Source organism: Rutidosis leptorrhynchoides, chromosome 2 (assembly GCF_046630445.1).
Source record: "Rutidosis leptorrhynchoides isolate AG116_Rl617_1_P2 chromosome 2, CSIRO_AGI_Rlap_v1, whole genome shotgun sequence".
NCBI lineage: Eukaryota > Viridiplantae > Streptophyta > Magnoliopsida > Asterales > Asteraceae > Rutidosis > Rutidosis leptorrhynchoides.
The window spans coordinates 527,965,272-527,979,755 of NC_092334.1; the positions used below are offsets into that span (position 1 = coordinate 527,965,272).

The 14,484-nt window shown below is 32.9% G+C and overlaps 2 protein-coding genes across 2 annotated transcripts; one reads left to right on the forward strand and one right to left on the reverse strand.

The window, feature by feature from the left end:
• Positions 1 to 6,355: 6,355 nt before the first annotated feature.
• On the forward strand, positions 6,356 to 8,518 carry LOC139889591 (GRF1-interacting factor 2-like). The gene is made up of 5 exons (XM_071872533.1): positions 6,356 to 6,489; positions 7,123 to 7,199; positions 7,824 to 7,938; positions 8,027 to 8,269; positions 8,441 to 8,518. The coding sequence occupies exons 1-5, from the start codon at positions 6,415 to 6,417 to the stop codon at positions 8,516 to 8,518; spliced, it is 588 nt and encodes a 195-aa protein (XP_071728634.1). The 5' UTR covers positions 6,356 to 6,414.
• A 1,499-nt stretch (positions 8,519 to 10,017) lies between these two features.
• Positions 10,018 to 14,480, reverse strand: LOC139889592 (uncharacterized). The gene is made up of 13 exons (XM_071872534.1): positions 14,386 to 14,480; positions 14,256 to 14,311; positions 13,999 to 14,110; positions 13,643 to 13,822; positions 13,371 to 13,535; positions 12,987 to 13,205; positions 12,303 to 12,500; positions 12,142 to 12,219; positions 11,792 to 12,061; positions 11,377 to 11,475; positions 10,892 to 11,286; positions 10,386 to 10,418; positions 10,018 to 10,216 (listed from the first exon to the last, which is right to left on the reverse strand). Coding segments are annotated over exons 1-13 (1,890 nt in total). The 5' UTR covers positions 14,470 to 14,480; the 3' UTR covers positions 10,018 to 10,215.
• Positions 14,481 to 14,484: the final 4 nt, after the last annotated feature.

A 14,484-nucleotide genomic window follows, 5' to 3' on the forward strand; every position in this document is an offset into this window, starting at 1 on the left:
ACTTATATTTTTACAAACTAAAAAAACTTTATAAAACTTAAATATTTATCAAACTCCTAAAAATATTTATATTTTTATTTTTCTTTTTATATTTTCGAATTTTTAAAACGTATTTTTATAAAAACGAATTTTAATAAAAGTAAACTAAATTTTTTTTATTATTATTATATTAGCGTTGCGCTTCCGGCTTTTAAGAGATCCCCGGCAGCGGCGCCAAAAATACTTGATGTTTTAGCAGAGTGGTATAAAATAGTTATTAATTTTACAGGAAATACTATTAAATACGATACAATTTTACACAAGATATTTATTTATTTATTGAATGGATATACTTAAACCTTGCTACAACACTTATAGGCAGTGTACCTAATCGTACAGTAGTGTAGTTTTTAGTAAGTCCGGTTCGTTCCACAGGGAATCTTTTTAAACAAAGCTTAACGCTATATTAGTTTACTTTTATAAAAATACAAATATATATATATAAGTAATATTATTATTATAAAGGGGGGTTTTTACCGTTTAATGACCGGTTTGTCGATTTTAAAACTTTAGTCGCAGTTAAAACCAAATGTAAAATAATAAATAAATACAAGACTTAAATTAAAGCGTAAAGTAAATAACGATAATGAAATTGCGAATAATAAAAGTGCGATAAAATAAACTTGCGATAATTAAAAAGTACGATAATTAAAAGTGCAATTAAATATAATAACAATAAATAAAAGTGCTATAATTAGAAGTGCAATTAAATATAAAATAAAGGAAATAAAATATGAAATAAAAGAATTATGCTTATTTAAACTTCCGTAATCATGATGTTTGACGTGTTGATTTTAGTTTTATGCCCATGGGTTAATTGTCCTTTGTCCTGGATTATTTAATATGTCCATACGGATTTGTCCATAATAGTCCATCAGTCATAAATATAAAGAGCGAAAGCCTTCGTCAAATTATTCTTATTCCCGAAGTCAAATATTCCAACTAATTGGGGATTCGAATTGTAACAAGGTTTTAATACTTTGTTTAATGAATACACCAGGTTATCGACTGCGTGTAAACCAAGGTTTTACTACTTTGTTAACAATTACACCAATTACCCTTGAATGTAATTCACCCCTGTTTCAACAAGTCTATTAACTATTAATCCAATTCCGTATCCGGCAAAATGAATAATTATTGGTATTTATAGATATCCCGCCCACCGTACCCAGTCAAGCGTATGTGGTTATATATAAATACGTCGAATTATAAGTTTGTATATTAAATTAACAAGGTATTGTTTAATTAATATAAAACCCATTGATAGCTCATAGTCTAATTTTCACAAGTGTCGTTCTTTTATCCAAACCCCAATTATGGTACAAAGCCCAATTACCCAATTTTAGTAATTAGCCCAACATCATGATTACTTCGGATTAAATAAGCATAATAATAACTTAGCTACGAGACATTAATGTAAAAAGGTTGAACATAACTTACAATGATTAAAAATAGCGTAGCGTTACACGGACAGAATTTCGACTTACACCCTTACAACATTCGCTAACATACCCTTATTATTAGAATTATAATTAAAATTAAAATATAAATTATATATATATATATATATATATATATTTTACGATATAGATAGAGAGATGGATGGATTTTTGGTGATATTTTTCGATCAGAATTCGTTTGCTTTTATAGGGATTTTCAACTTTTGGGGCTCCGCGACTCGCGGCATTTTTGTCCTTCAAACTCCGCGAGTCGCGGAGATTGAAATTACAGCTCAGTCCCTTTTGGAGTCTTTCTTGCCGACGGTTTTAAATATAAATATAATATATTAAATAATTATAAGAATTATTTAAATATTATATTATATTTATGTGCATAGTTGACTTGTAATTTTTAGTCCGTTGCGTCGAGCGTTGAGAGTTGACTCTGGTCCCGGTTCCGGATTTTCGAACGTCCTTGCATACAATTTAATATCTTGTACTTTGCGTTTTGAATCTTGTACTCTTGTAATTTCGAGACGTTTCTTATCAATAATTGGAACCTCTTTGATTGTCTTTTGTACTTTTGAGCTTTTTGGTCGTTTGCGTCTTCAATTCGTCGAATCTGTCTTTTGTCTTCACCTTTTATTATTTAAACGAATATCACTTGTAAATAGAACAATTTCAACTAAAAGCTTGTCTTTCTTGAGGAATAATGCTATGAAATATATGTTCGTTTTTAGCATTATCAATATTTCATGCTAGTTGCCAAATGATGGTTCCCACATGTGTTAGGTGACTCACATGGGCTGCTAAGAGCTGATCATTAGAGTGTATATACCAATAGTACATACATCTAAAAGCTGTGTATTGTACGAGTACGAATACGGGTGCATACGAGTAGAATTGTTGATGAAACTGAACGAAGATGTAATTGTAAACATTTTTGTTAAGTAGAAGTATTTTGATAAGTGTCTTGAAGTCTTTTAAAAGTGTATAAATACATATTAAAACACTACATGTATATACATTTTAACGGAGTCGTTAAGTCATCGTTAGTCGTTACATGTAAATGTTGTTTTGAAGCCTTTAGGTTAACGATCCTGTTAAGTGTTGTTAACCCATTGTTTATTATATCAAATGAGATGTTAAATTATTACATTATCATGATATTATGATATTTTAATATATCTTAATATGATATATATACAATTAAATGTCGTTACAACGATAATCGTTACATATATGTCTCGTTTCGAAATCATTAAGTTAGTAGTCTTGTTTTTACGTATGTAGTTCATTGTTAATATACTTAATGATATGTTTAATTATCATAATACCATGTTAACTATATATATATATATATATATATATATATATATATATATATATATATATATATATATATATATATATATATATCCATATATATGACATCATATAGTTTTTACAAGTTTTAACGTTTGTGAATCATCGGTCAACTTGGGTGGTCAATTGTCTATATAAAACCTATTTCAATTAATCAAGTCTTAACAAGTTTGATTGCTTAACATGTTGGAAACACTTAATCATATAAATATCAATTTCATTTAATATATATAAACATGGAAAAGTTCGGATCACTACAAATTATACACCTTAATCCACACGTCATATGCACGTTTACAAAGAATTAAACAATGATCCACTGTTTCAATATTGTCGTCACACAATGGGCATCGGACCGAGCTGAGGTCAATGCCCCTCTTATCTAATTCCGTCAACACCGGCAACCTTTTTTTCCTTGCACGTCAAACGAAAACTTCCACCTTTTTAGGTGTCAAGTTGTTTTTTAAAGTTTCGAACCGATTAGTACCAGCACCCATCAGTTTTGATTCGATAATGCCCGATAGCTGTTTGGTTGTGAAGTTGCCATTACCGCTTAAATTCCACCACCATGTGTCATCTTTTTCACCACAAATCGCCACAGATTTAATGATGTTTCGCAGCTGTTCCAGCTCTCCATGAAACCTGCCAGAAGGCTGCCGAGACCAGTTAAACCTTTCTACAGCTCTTTCCCCATCCCAAGTGATTCTATCTCGAACGGTGGCTCCCGGGTTGAGTTCTAGCCTATGTAGCCTGCTGAATTTGTTCTTGAGAGGCACCTCAGAAGTCCAAGGATCACACCAAAAATGAAGTATTCGCCCAATTCCCGATCTTTTTAACGAAAGAGTTCCTGAAACAAATGTCGAGACTATCCAAATATACAACTGTTTTGCCAACGTTTGCCCAAATAGATGATGATGCAGAATCATTACTCAAAAAATCACACTCAAGACGATCCGAAGGACCATAAAGACTTGAGATGACTTTGACCCACAAAGAGGTGGTTTCGGTCTTAAACCTCCACACCACTTGCCGATTAAAGCCATACTTTTGCTTTTAAGTTATTCACGATAAATTTAATGATTAATCGTTTTGTTCCGGCCCAGTACTCCTAAATGAAATCCAATGTAAATCGTTTGAATGGTTATCGAGAAGATCAAAGAATTTATTGATTGATTGGAACAATTGGATCACAAATCCAAGCATATATGATCCCGACTAATGACAATAATCAAGAAACAGGCACTCGTTTTTGCTTTTTGTACTCTCATATTTTGTTATTTGGTTAGCTTGTAATCGGTCTTTGTGTAGCATGTATTTCGCATGCTAAAAGTTTGTAATCTTCTTCTTCTTCTTATTAATAAAATTATCTTGCCTTTCAAAAAAAACAAAAAAAAATAACATAACTTCTAACAACTTTGACGTCATGACCAATAAATTTTGCATTAAAATTTGAACGGTATCGATATATAAAAGTAGTTATACACTGTCATCACTCTTTTTAAAGTAATAATTTAAAGAATGGATAGTTATTTTTTATTTTTTGGTGACCTGATTATCCAACGTTTTTTTAACTGACTAATTCCAGGACGACTGCTCATTTGGCGAACAGTATGAAATTATTGCAGGCAAACCTCCGTGGCCATGAGGAGAATGTATAGTTATGACTTATAAAGTACTAATTATCATTAAATTTTTATCTTTAATCTATTATTTTGTCCTACGTAAATAAATCATAGGCAAAAAGCTTCACTTAATTATTTGTATCTATTTATGAATAATTTGGAATATCTTAAAATGAAATAGTAGATAACTAGTGAAATGACCCGTGGAATCACGGGTTTGTTTAAACGAAACAGTTTAATGATATGTTTTAGGTATTAAGTGAACGTAATTACGTAAATGTTAAAGTCATTTAGTTTAATGACCCGTAGAACCACATAGTCCGACTAAGAAACTAGTCAGCTGAACATTTCATCAAACACCTACAATGCATATTAAACAATCAACATCCAATAATAAGAGATAATAGTGGTTGTCATTTTATTTTAAAAATGTATATTACAATATAAATTTAGAATTGATTTCCTTCTGCCTAGCTTTTATACCTTCTCGTACTCAATTTAAAATAATTAATTAAAATAATTCAAAATTATTTAATTTTAATAATTAAAATAATTTTAATAAGATACAATAATATTAATTAGTTAATAAGATTTAATTTAATTCAAAATTATTTAGATTAATGACATCACCCACCATGCTTAAATTTTTTTCTTTTTCTTTTTGATTTTTTTTCTTAACAAAGGAATTAGCCTAATAATGACATCATCATATAGAATTTTAATATTAACTAGTGAAATGACTCGTGAAAACACGGGTTTGTTTAAACGAAACAGTTAGATGATATGTTTTAGGTATTAAGTGAAGGTAAATGTTAAAATCATTTAGTTTATTGCCCCGTGGAACCACGGATTCCGACTAAGAAACTTGTCGTTGATTTTACAAATATAAAGTTCGCTCAAAGTTGAATATTTATATTTATATTTATATTTATATTTTTAATAATAATAATAATAATAATAATAATAATTAATAATGATAAATGCCTTTTAAATTTTTTTAGTAAAAATAAAATTACAATTTATGAGAGATTAATATTTCCTTTTATAAAAGATTTTGTATTATTTTTTTAATTAAATAAATATATAATTCTGACATCATTATGAAAAGTAAAAGGTAATTTAGCTTAATGATGATGTCATTATTTTACAGGTTTATTAGACTATATAGATATAGATAGATAGAATAGATAGATATAGACACTGTTGTAAACGGCATCCGTTGTGTCCGTTTCGACGCCCGTTGCAGCGTTTTGGTGACTAAACCGTTTCGACCCCGTCCTGTTTTCTTATAAGCTGGTCAATGGTCAAAAGTCAGGTCAAATGCAGAAAAAATTGGGTTACCGCCAGTCAAAAGTCAGAAATTCTGTTAAAATCGGTCAAAAGTCGGTTAAATCAATCAAAATCGACTTAGTTTAGTATTCCATTTTGTATTATATTAACGCTAATAGCAATTATAGGTACAAACTTGTCAACGAAGGTTTTTTAGCTCTAAAATATGTGTAAATATATATTTTTATATATATAAGTCAACATTAGTCAACATCCGTTCCCGTCTCGGCCCCATTTTTTCCGTTGCGATATTTTGAGGTCGCTACCGTTTCGGCCCCGTCTCGCGTCTTTTTCAACCTTGGATATAGATAAGATATGGACATATGAGTATTATCTTGGAGAGAAATGAGGTAAATAAATATAAATATAATATAAATAAATATTAAATATAATAAATGATAAGAAAGTAAAAATAAATTTTATTCGTAAGTTTTTCCTCCTAAAATCAAAATAAAATATACAGTAGATAAATAATTAGTGTAACTTTACTTAATATTTTTCATCCAAATTAAAAAGATACTCCGTATCATTTATTTTCTCTCTCTCTCTTTCTCATTTCTTTTCTCTCTCTTTACATTTCAATTTCGGAGTAGTAAAAAAGAAAAATCTCCGACGACAAAATGCAGCAGCAGCCACCGCATCATCAGTCGTCCAAGTTTTCTCCAACTTTAATCACCACTGAGCAGATTCAAAAGGTTTTATTATTTTTTGTTCTTTATTTTTTTTTTTTTTTTTACTGCCGGTCATTTCTTTTACGGTTGTTTTGTTGAATATTGAAATGTAAATGTATTTAGGCCAAATTTTAGGTTGATTGATTAGGCCTAAGTATCAAAATTATAACTCCATTTAATATTCGACAATAATACGTTGGTTTTATACTTTTATACATGTTTTTAGTTTGTGAAAATTAAATAAATTTGAAATGGAATGTACAACTGCAAATTTTGGTAGGGCCTTAAGATATACTATTATCAGTATTTTTTACTCGTATTTTATTTACTGAAAATAATCTTGTGTGCTATAGTATAGTTTATTTTTCAAATTTGTAGTAAGGTGTTGTTAAAAGGGGTTATGACTTAAAGTTCATATGAACTTTGGGAGTTAGTAAACTAGCTTATACAGTAGCATTTTAAAACCGAGTGTTTAGGCTTTTTTCGAAAAAAATAAGCTTAACAATAAACTCAAAACGATCTGTTTTTTTAGATACACGATAAAGCGAATAACTTGTTTATTTGTGATCCAAAAAAACGATTAATGAAAAATGTAGGATTGGGCATTTGCATCATGATGTATGTGATGTAATGTTGGTTGTGTTGATGAAATTGCAGTGTCTTGAAGAAAACCAAAGATTGATTATGGCAATAATGGAGTATCGAAAGCAAGGGCTTTTTCAGGAGTGTGCTGAGTAAGTCACTTTTTTAATGAACTTTATCTATTCACCTTATGCTAATGTTTATATCGTTTCACGTTTAAAATGATGGTAATTTTATATAGTGAGTGACCTGCATGCTAGTCACTCTGTATTTACAGACTTTTACTTGTGTGTTTTGATAATATGTTTAGTAAAATCATCCATTTGGTGATGACACGTGCTCTCGTACACCAGGGACCTTGATCCAAAACATATACATGATCTTTTAAAAAAGGGTGCATTATAGTTAATCGTACCCATATTAATATAATGGCTCAGTTTGGTTGGTGTGGTTAGCAGAACCATACTTTGTGGTTAACCACCTAACTCTGCACATCCTTATATTGGTTACTGCTTCTAAAATGATACTCCATCCGTCCAGTTAAAATGTCCACTTTGACTAGACACACAATTTGAAAAAATCTCACTGATTACAGTTTTCACCAAGCAAGTTGAATCTCTGCCAACTTAAGTCTATTCTGATCGGTTAAGCAACAAAGTGGACAGTTTTAATTTGACAACTCAAAATAGTAACATGGACACTTATAATGGGACAGAGGGAGTATCATATTATACAAAGTACTAACGTTCGACCTTATGATAATGCAACAAATTTAGGTACCAAGTTGTGCTCCAAAAGAATTTAATGTACTTGGCTGCACTCGCTGATGCTCAACCACCAACACCAGAAATAACAAATCCTTCTCAAGTAAGTTCTAGCTTTATTTATGTCGTTAAAAAACACAAATATTCTCGATTTTAATCTTCATCTTTAATTTTTGTATGTGATGCAGATGCAATCAAATGCCGGACAACAACAGGAAAATAATTTCGTGCAGCAACCTCAACTTGTAATTCCTCGACGATCTAGTGCAGGTGAAAGCAGTGTTCAAAAACTACCGTTTCAACAACAACAACAACAAATGTTGCAGTTTCAGCAACTGCAACAGCTTCAGGGGCAAATGGGCGTTAGGCCCGGTACTCATAATAACATGTTTGGGATGCATCAAGCGATGGAATTTGCATTTATGTCAAATCATGGAGGCCAGCAAGATGGATCTGAGGTTGGTTTTGGCAGTGATGGAAGAAGTATGTTTCGTTAAGATTCATACCATGTTTTGTGCATATATCATAGAAAAACGTAATACTGGTCTTTTGGGTTAGTCGATTAAGCAGCAAGAGGGAAACATATAAAGAAAAAGTTAAGATTGAATCTTTATATCTTTGTTTAGCAGGGTCACCTTATTGTCAATGAAACAGCTCGAGTTCATTTGGATGTTTCACTTCATTGTTTAGCAGGGTCACTTTATTGATTAGCTTCTTATAAAAGGACTTAACATGCCATAGCCCAAACATGTCCCCTGAAAATTGTGAAATGTTTTTGAGTGGGCTTGGGCCTGAAAATTGTGAATCCCAGCTTGGTGGAACCCAGATAGTGGTCTTACTAATCTTATCTTGGCCCTGTGCAGCCCAAACAAGCATGAATCCATAGAAGAAATTTTTTTCACTTGGTATGTCATTTTCTATAATAAGGGATGTTGGTCAAAATGCCCCTATTTTCAATAGTGTTTAACAATATGCTCCTAAAATTTCAAAATTGCAAAACGCCCTCTTAATAAGCAACGAAACCACTAACCTACCACTCACCATGCGTGATTAGAAACCAAAATTAGGGTTTCAAACGCACCACTAATACCAATTTTGCTCATCTGAATCCAAAATTAGGGTTGCAAACGTCGATATTGACTTAGCGATATAGGTAAAGAAACAATGTTAGTCAAATGAACTTAATCAACAGGCAAATCAAATAAGCACAGTAGTTAAATGATAAAAGGAACTACCTTATCGAGTGTCTGCTCAGCTCGAAGACGCCTCCGGATATGCAAATCGATGATTCCACATCTGAAAATGTTCATACTGAAACCGCATATATGCAAATCGACGATTCCGACCACCATAATTGCTGTTCGTCGTTCTTTCAATCACCGTCACCGTCGTATGAACAAGGGAATCGAAGAATCCGACCACCGTAATATGAACAGCGACGACGGATTTGAGGGTTTGAGGTGCGAGATTTGACGATGATGATTTGTAAGTTGAATCCGACCACCGTCGTTGATTTGATAATGATGATTTGTAAGTTGATGATGGGTATATGAGATTCGAGATGATGATGATGATGATGGCAAGTAGCTGATGATGCATATAGGCATGTGATGATGATGATAATAAGATGCATATGAGTGTTGTTTGTAAATATGGATAGCACGCGCCATGCATCACGCATGGTGCAGGTTAGCGTGAAAAAATAGTCGTCTCGGTCAATATCTCGGTAACACGCATCACGCACCAAGAACTAAGCATATGTGCTTGATCAGGGGGCATTTCATGTAATTACCATTTTTTAAGGGCATATTGTTCAACACTTAAGAAAAATATAAGTATTTCGACCAATTTTTCTTATAAAAACATACATACATACATTATCCTTTATAAAATCAGGTTATATATTTTAAACTCAGTAGATCCTCATCCTCCTTACGTTTTTACTTCTAGCTAAACTCTGTAGAATAAACCCAATCAACACTCGACTGGCTAAACCAGATTATAAGCAAATCAAAAAAGAAAAGTACACACCCGGATCGATTTTTCGCTGATTACCCCATGAAATGAATTCTAGGCCAGTTTTGTTTAACATTTTCTTAATTGTGAATGTCCTTTTGGTTTGAATTATAACCAAAATTCAGCCGAACCAGACCAAGGGAAAAAAAAATAATGTCAACTTGAGACCGCAAATGACAGTTTGTCAACATAAGGTAGAAAGTTTAAATTATAATATCCCAATTCCAGTTCCAATTCCAATTCCAACAGCTATAAAAATATATTGATTACATCATTAAACTTAGAACTGCTTTGTATCATCTTCTTCCATCACCAGTTTCACGCTTGTCCATCCAAAGAACCAAATTCAGGATATCTCCGCATCCTTAGATATCATCTACAATCACTCCCTGTTCGCTCAAAACGAAAAAACGTGATCAAGTTAAATGCAACTATGCAAGCAAGAGATAGACTAGGGACCTGTATAGAAAGGTCTTTAAAAACATTTCAAATTCCCAACACACCCACATATAACAGATTTGTACCACATGACTATTTACGTTAAAAGTGTGCACTTACTATTTTCTGGAGCCCGCCAAACCTCCAGTAGACCTGTCACATTTAAGCATACATAATAAATGATTCAATTATTTGTCAATATGTAAATCACAGTTAAAGAGAAAAGCTCGAGCAGCAGCTCCTGAAGGAAAAAAAAAACACATAAAGGTGCAAAAATGAGTGGCAAAATAGGTCAAGTCCGGTTGACTAGAAACATGCTATCAAAAAAAAAAAATTATATTAACCACAACTATTTTTTTTAACACCCATATCGACATCGAATGCTCTCATTTATATGATGAAAATAATTATATACCTTAAATAATGATCTAACTTCATGAATAATTTGACTGACTTAGGATGTTTTGTGAGTTACATAAACACTCCCAAGTGACTACAATTTGACCAGTAGAGATGAACGATTAACTCAAACTGACTCATTTAAAGTATACGAGTCATATGGCATTGCCACTTCTATAAGTACATGATCTTCTTATATATGCTAAAGGGTACCATAGTAATATTACCTTCCCTGTGGCCTCCCATGGTTATTAACCTTGCCTTGAGACCTCATATTAGATCTATCAACGTTTATTCCATTACCACTTGCCACATTCATCTGATTACTGGGTTTACTCAGAACTTTCACACCTGCAGGATTGAATGAAACACCATTCTGGTGCTGTGACTCAGTAAACCTGTTCTTTTCAGTATCTGAATAACTGGAATTGATAGATGGGGCCCGTTTCAGTCGAGTTTGGGCCATAGGTGTGACAGCAACAGAAGACAACGATGATGAATAAGAAGTGGCTGCAGAAGCGGCAACAGTAGCGGCATGGATTTTTGCACGAGCCACCATACCAGCTATGATTTCCTGTGCACCATCTCGCACCTGAATATAATCTCCTTCTATCACAAATAACTGAAAAAAACATAAAGGATATCTTAAGTTACTCATTTGCCAGGATCTATACATAAAAACATAGTCAACTGTTGAGGCACAGGAGCTCACTTCAGGATGACTTTTTAGGAAAGCATCAAGCTTTCCGTGTTTGTCCTCGTAATCAGACCAATTTAGGGGGGCAAGCATCTTTGTAAGCCTGCTCAGAAACTGTTAAATAAGAGAAATAAGACATATTAATCATTAATGACACAGAAAAATATAGTGAAAAAATGATACTGTTGCAGGTCTGTTGTAGGTACAAGTTTCCTGGGTATAGGCCAACTCGGCAAACTCAACTATGTTACAATTAGTGTGAAATTAGTTATCTACTTATCTAACTCCTTAATAATAAGATGATTAGATGATCAGAAGCAGTATGTTAATCCAAACATTCAAAACCGATTATGCGACTTCAAATCCCAAAAATCAGGTAATTAGTTACGTAACTCGTATCTAAACACACCCAAAGATTATTGTTACTAACCGTTGAGCTAATTTGTATTCTTCCTCTAGGACCAGGTGGTATTGTGCGAACAGCACAAGCAAGCAACGTTTCTTCATCAAACAGAACCTTCACTGCAGTCTTTCCTACTGAATAACTATTCTGCAGACCACTTTCCAACTTGTTTGGTGCGGTTTCACTGACCAACGCCGGACGAGTAACTTCAGATGCAACCGAAGATGAACCACGTTGTTCGGTACTTGAAATATGAGGTTCAACTCCATGATTAATCAACATATTTGCATTTTGTTCCTGTGATCAGAAAAAGTGAGATCAGCATAGCAACTAGAAAATACAGCAAATAACACAAAAGAATTCAATATAAGACTAACCCTATGTGTGATGTCATTGCCAGAATGGTTCAGATTTAAAGAGCCATGAAACTGAGAAGATAGTTGCTGCAAACTCTGCTGAAAGTTATCAATTGATTCAATTATATGAACACGATTTATGCTGATTTACAAACAACAAGCCAGATGAATCAATATAATACCTGGTCTGCATCATTCGGTGAAGATGAAATGGCAAAATTGGACTCCAGCCCTTGACTGATACCCAGAAAATCAGAACGCAAAGCTTGCCCATTTATAGGTGCTTCATAATTGTAATTAGTTTCTGGTCTTAATGAACTCTGATCTTTTTGTGAAGAGTACTGTACATGATTAGGCATCTGTGAACTTTCTGAGAATGCCTATAATAGAGTAAGAAATAAGTATATAGATCAGCTGCTATGAACAATTAAAAAAATGGATTTACAAATTTCAATCTGTTTGCTTAAGTAGGGATCAATTTGGGTTAAGTGATGTTTGTAACAGTTCAAAGGAATGTAATATAGTTAAGGTTACTGTTGTTAAAAAACCCAATTAATCCCCGATTACTCCTGTTTAAGAACAAACCGATCCGTTTTTCCAAACTCCGCTTAATTAATCCGTCAACACAAATTAATGGATCAAGATCGGATTTGTTAGTCAAAATTGGTCATCATTTATACTAGAATTTTATAGTTTTTGAACAAATGAACGATAACTTGTAAATAAAATAGGCGGACAAAACTTTTGCACGTCAACTAACCGATCTTTTCAACGTAAATTTTCAATGCATTACACAACCATTAGAACCATATGTTTTGCCAACTACTCAGAGACTACAGGGTGCAACAGAAACAATCTATTTGTACCTGTTGATTCTGCCAATGTGGGATGGATGAATTAGCTGGTAATGAATGGAACTGGCCAGTAAGAGATTGTACGAGATGTGAATTCACATTTTGGGGTAACCCCTGATGATGCAAAAAAAACGGATGCATTGCTGCCAGCTGTCCAGGTGGAAAGTAGTTCGGCATTCCATGTAGTGATTGGGCAGTCAATTGAACAGCAGGAATATTATTACTATCCGTCTGAAATAAGCCAATCATAATTATTTAGATCATACTCCAAAGATAAATTTACAATCATTTCACGACAATGCACCATATAATGTATATTAAAACTCAAATTCATATATTTTTCGACTTCCCTTAAAACCCATAAAAAGTTATATAATTTGCAAAAGTAGACCTTACCTGTGACGAGATAATTTCTGCATCCCCATTTTTAGATGCATCTTTCACTTGTGTTTGAGCGGTACGTGACCCTTCAGAGTTAGTTCCATTCTTTTCTCTTGCCTCGGATAACTCACTCTCGAGCTGTTTTACAGTCTGTAAATGAAGTCTCTCCATCTCAGCAAACTGGCACAAATCAATACCACATTGCTTTAAATAACAGATTATATGAAAAGGAAATAAACATAATATATATGTTAAAATAACAATCATTGCCTCAGAAACATAACAACCTGTCTCTGGCAACCAACATAAAGCAGGTTGTATTGTTCTACCCACTCTCTAAGTTCAGCTTGCAACGAGTGATGTGAAGTTGACTGCAAGGCATCCATTTCCTGGACTCGTTTGATCCAATTTTGTGCCTCCCTTATCTGTTCATCTTTGTATATGATAGTTTCTTGAGTAACTCTATGCTGAAAAGCCAAAACAAATCACCAAGTTAAGAAAAACTATACACAGCAAAAACTACACCATGAACAAACAAATAAAAGATCAAATCAATCATAAACAAGGTTTGCAGTGTTTCTTATGCCATTAAGATTATGGAAGAAAAGGGCATACTAGACCATTAACATACAAAATAGGATACCTGTTCCTGCAATTCTACAAACTGCCTTTCCTTTTCTTGAATATGTTCTTGTAAGTCATGGATTTTTTGAAGATGTTGTGACCTTTCAGATTCAAAATTATCAAGCTCTCGTCTGCAAACACATATACAATAACGTAAGTTTATAATCATTAAACATAAAATAAAGACCCAAACTGTCACCGATACATATAACTTTACTGAAGTAAATCTAACATAAACTGATCATTTCTATGAATATAAAGGGCACATGTATGTACCGAAATGTTGCCAGTTCTTTGTTTTGCTCACGTAGGAGATCCTCTTTCGCCCATGCCTGAACCAATATAGAATAATAATCGATTCAAACAATGAATGACAATAACAAGTCAAAAAGGATTAATTTCATACCGCTTCATGGTCTAATCGACTCGCATGGAGCTCTTTATCTTTATCATCCAAGGTCCTTTGTAACTCCATCACAGTCTTTTCCATTTCATGTAATTGCTC